General features: G+C 54.6%; 1 protein-coding gene across 1 annotated transcript; it reads right to left on the bottom strand.

Annotated features, from left to right (window-relative positions):
- Positions 1-1,607: 1,607 nt before the first annotated feature.
- Positions 1,608-3,587, bottom strand: LOC119281833 (universal stress protein PHOS32-like). Its single transcript, XM_037562256.1, has 4 exons — positions 3,285-3,587; positions 3,092-3,201; positions 2,858-2,976; positions 1,608-1,863 (listed from the first exon to the last, which is right to left on the bottom strand). Exons 1-4 carry the CDS (start codon positions 3,475-3,477, stop codon positions 1,785-1,787), a joined length of 501 nt encoding a protein of 166 aa, XP_037418153.1. The 5' UTR covers positions 3,478-3,587; the 3' UTR covers positions 1,608-1,784.
- Between the last annotated feature and the right edge of the window lie 787 nt (positions 3,588-4,374).

The following is a 4,374-nucleotide window of genomic DNA, read 5'->3' as shown; positions in this document are numbered from 1 at the left end:
AGCCACCTGTGCATAGCGCGGCGGGACGACCCAGAGAAATTTCTCCACGGCCCTTTCTTCCTTCAGATCATCACCGAGAAGAGCAAGGTTATTCATCATACCGGTGAGTCGAAGGGCAAACTCGTCGACGGTCTCCCCGTCCTTGAACCGGATGTCGTCCAACTCGCGGCGGAGGGACTGCGCCTTCGCCTTGCGCACGCGGTCGACTCCAAGACGGATCGTCTTGATGGAGTCCCACGCCTCCTTCGCTGTCTCCTTCACGGCGAGCGTCGCCAGCATCTCCGGCGGTACGGCCCGGAGGATTGCCTCCAGCGCCAGGCGATCGTCACGATAATCAGCGTCGTCGTCAGGACACGGACCGATCTCGATGACGGTCCACAGGCCTCTCGCCTGCAGTATTACCTTCATCAGGAGAGACCACTCTGCGTAGTTCGTCCTCGTCAGGGGGGTAGGAGGTGGATCCAGTCGCCTCGCGGAGCGGCCGTGGCATTGCTAGCTCACGGCCGGATGCCCTCCTCGAGCCGTCGCCCAGCAGGGGCGCGGGTGTGCCGTCGCCGCCGCTGGTGCCCTTGCCGTCCTTCTTCGCCTCAACCCCGGAGTTGTCCGGCGAGGCAGAACGGGAGCGAGCCGGATTGCTCTTCCCCATGACCGAAACTGGCTCTGATACCAATTGTCAGCACTCCCAAGGTGCCAAGACGATGAACACACACACACACGCGCGTGGAGCTCAAGGTAGACGAAGAACACTAGGTTTTGCGCTGTAAAACTTCATAGCTTTTCTGCTTCTATTCCTTGCCTTTTATTCAGAGTACAGAAAGAAAACCGGGGATCGTGGCCCCTGACTACGCGCCCACGTGATCCACTACGCTCGTGCCATCCCACGAACAGATCGACGGGGCGCGAGACTCGCTCCAGGCTGTTGCGCCCGCGAGCTAAACTAGCTAACTGAAAAACTGAAGAAAACGGGAAACTAGCCTGGCAGGAAAATAACTAACTGAACCGTGACAGGGCTTGGGGTTTTATTTCAACATGAAACACTTTCACTCTAGGAATTGCCGGCGAGAGGAAACAAAAACACTGCTAGTCAGTGTTGGCGACCACCAGATCCAGTGTGGATTACTATCAACACCGGCGGTACGTTAAACTTCGATGAGCGCAAGGGAGGAGCGGAGGGCGTGGCCCGTTCCCATCTTGCTTTCCTGGGAGCATGGAGCAAGCCACTACCCGGCATCACATACCCTTTTATGGCTGAACTTATGGCACTCTGGGAGGAGGTGATTTTCACACAGCCCCGAGGCTTTTCCCATGTTACTATGGAGGTTGACTGCTTGGAGCTAGTCAACCTTTGGCAATCGCGCTGTGATTCCCGCTCAGTTGCAGCGCCTATTTTGGAAGAATGAGAGGAGATGGTATCTAGCTTCATTTCTTTGCGGTTACCCATGTCGGGAGATCTATTAATGTCCCTGCCCACACTTGTGCCCAACGTGCTTGTACGCTGGATGGGACAGAGAGTTGGCTTCGTGAAAGTCCAGGTTTTCTTGAACTTTGCCTCCAGGCAGATTGTAACCGTATGCTACTTGAGTAATAAGCTCCCTAGTTTCATGCAAAAAAAAAAAAGAACGACACTTTACTGAATTTGAACCCGAATGTTCAGAAACATACACGACTACAATAATCTGCCAAGGTCCGGCATACAGAAAACACAACAGGCTCCATACTTTATTCGGACGCAGCAACGGAGCAGAGAACGATGAAGCGCATCCTGATGCACACCGATGGCAAACCTAACGGTCTCCCTTGACGACTGTCACAGGGCACGACGCGTTCGACAGCACGTAGTTGGTCACGCTTCCCAGAAGAATCCTGCAGCACGGTCGGGCAAGAAAAGGGCGTCAGTGGAATGTGAATAAGCTAAATCTGTTAATAACATAAACCAAAGCCAAGCCTACGGTTATCAATAAATACATAATTTGACCACTGTTGTCCTTGACATTAGGAGTTATGCCCAAGTATCAGCACGACTGACCGAGCCTGGTGAATCAATAGGTGTGAAATGCATTGACATTTTGCTCAGTCTTAAAATTGACGGTTATATTAATCTATATTTAGACTCATTTAGAGATGGTCATAATATTGCGACGTGGACACTCATCAAGATAACTCTAAACAAGTTTGACAAGATATGCAACCGAAGTCATCGATCCAGAACTATTAAAAAAATAAATCACATTCTACTCTGATGAACACTTATTTATGGTAGATCTCGAATAGCACAAACACTGTAGTTGCCGACCAACTCTATCTACACAATTCTAATGCTTAAACTGTTACGGGAGCATTTTAATACCACTCGCCGTTTCAGTTGACCACACAAATAATCTGGCAAGCACGATGCAGATGCCACCCAGGTAGCCGATCAATTTTTCTAGACAACAGACAATCGGCGATCATGCCTCGTGCAAGTTAACAAATGCAAGGGAACGCCTTGATGGTCCATGTTCTTAACTGCCCATTTAGCTGTGAACCGTGTTCTAATTGAAATGAATACTGTGATTTAAGTCATTGTGCGCCCTGAAACGCGGAATGATGCAGCCAATCGAGCCAAGCGACCAAGGTACTACTAGTACAATTAACTTGAAGTGTTGCTTCACGGACATTTGGCTTCGTATGCATCGAATCGAATCAAGCAATGTCTGATAGTAGTACTATATTAACCCCAGCGACGTGAGGATTGCCTATCTGAACAAGAATACCGTACTACTTTATGCAGGCAGCAACCGGCGATTTCGTGCTCTGGGAAACTATGACCAAGAATCGCACATGTCCGGAGCAACATTTTGACGGGGTAGTATGGTACCTCTGGATGGTGCCGAGGCCGCGGCTGCCCATGACGATGGTGTCGATCCTCTGCTCCTCCACCGCGTCGCAGAGCTTCTCCCTGGCGTCGCCCCAGTACACCTTCGCCACCACCTTCAGCTGATCATCAGACCAACATTAAGCAGTCAGTCCGTTCTTCTTCCTCCATGCTCGATCGATCAAATCAGAGGATCGATCGGAACACCTCCCGCGCATGTACAAAAAAGTAAGGTACCTCGAGCTGGCGCGCGGCGGTGTCGAGCATGTCGAGCACCTCGGCGTCGCAGGTCACGCCGTAGTTCTTCATCACCTCCGGCTCCCGGTACTCCGACAGAGGGATCAGCGCTGCGGGGGAGGCGACCGAGCCCGCGTTAGCTAGCTTGAGATCGAAGCAAAGAGAGACCGAATCGAGCGCGCCGGGTGCTTACGGGATCCGGACTTGGCCCAGACGGCGTGCTTGGCGTCCTCCCCGCCGTGGCGCTGGACGTGGAGGACGACGACGGTGTCGCCCCGGCGGAGCAGGTTGCGGACGGCCCACTCCAGCGCGCGCTTGCTGCTGGCCGAGTAGTCCATGGCCACCCCGATCCGGCGCTCCCCGTCCGCGTCCGCGCCGCCGGCCATCCTTTCCCGATCCGCTCAAGCACCGGCGCTGCGGGCTTCTCCTCTCACGTGGCGAGACGGTGAGTGTGTGCGGCAATGCCTGTGCTGTACTTGGTGGGCGAGGCTGCAGAGAGCGACGGGTACTTAAAGGGCTGGCCCTGCCTGAGCCGGGCGAGGGTTTTGGGTGGGAGCACACGGGACCGGAGCGGGGCGCGGCACATTTCGCCGCGTGCGGCGCACCGGCAGGCATCGGGGCCTTGGATCGGAGGTGGCGCGGCGTCGTGGGGGAGGCGTGCACCCCTGCGGTTGGCGCCCCGTGCACTGGAATCTTTGCGCGTGGCGTGCCCGCCCGGGCCAACGGCACGGCGGCAGGGAGCGCCTGGGCGGTTTGGCGTGGAGGCCCGGCCTAGAGTCGGTAGATGGGGTGGATCGGATCCGTGGACATGGGTGGGAAACTGCGGGTGCCGTCACGGCCGACGAATACGTTGAGCGCGTCTCGATTTGCCTCTCCTCGTTGCTACGTGACGCGCGAGATGAGATGGTTGAGACTGGGCAAAGGGGTTCCGCGGTAGGGTTTGCGTGCACGGGAACAGTTTCTTACCCGGGTCCTCTGCATGTGACCGGTGGGCCTCCATCGTCCAACGTTAGCTCGGCGGACTTTTCTTGCTTTTGCTTAAACGAATAAGAATTATCTTCAGCAGTGGCGATGAGATAGACATGTCACGAGCCGTTCAAAAATGTTAACGCCCACACGTGTGGGGCGTTAACCAACTCGTCCACACGTCTTCATCACCGTCCAGTAACTTTTGCATGAATCTTGACACGAATTAACTGATTTTGTATGTCATGTAGGACAACTCATGTGTGTGGTGTGTGAGAGAGGTCGCCCACATATCCGTTTTACCACACGGAGGGGCC

This window comes from Triticum dicoccoides, chromosome 1A, assembly GCF_002162155.2.
Source record: "Triticum dicoccoides isolate Atlit2015 ecotype Zavitan chromosome 1A, WEW_v2.0, whole genome shotgun sequence".
NCBI lineage: Eukaryota > Viridiplantae > Streptophyta > Magnoliopsida > Poales > Poaceae > Triticum > Triticum dicoccoides.
The sequence above is the reverse complement of the archived record's forward strand: the minus strand, read 5'-3'. Positions and strand labels throughout refer to the sequence as shown.

What these genes read in the sequence shown, in the direction of transcription:
- LOC119281833 (XM_037562256.1), bottom strand. Translation starts at nt 3,477, where the DNA reads ATGGCCGGCGGCGCGGACGCGGACGGGGAGCGCCGGATCGGGGTGGCC. An exon ending in CCGCCGCGCGCCAGCTCGAG is followed by an intron (nt 2,977 to 3,091) that starts GTACCTTACTTT and finishes TCTGATGATCAG; the next exon opens with CTGAAGGTGGTGGCGAAGGT. An exon ending in GGCCTCGGCACCATCCAGAG is followed by an intron (nt 1,864 to 2,857) that starts GTACCATACTAC and finishes ACCGTGCTGCAG; the next exon opens with GATTCTTCTGGGAAGCGTGA.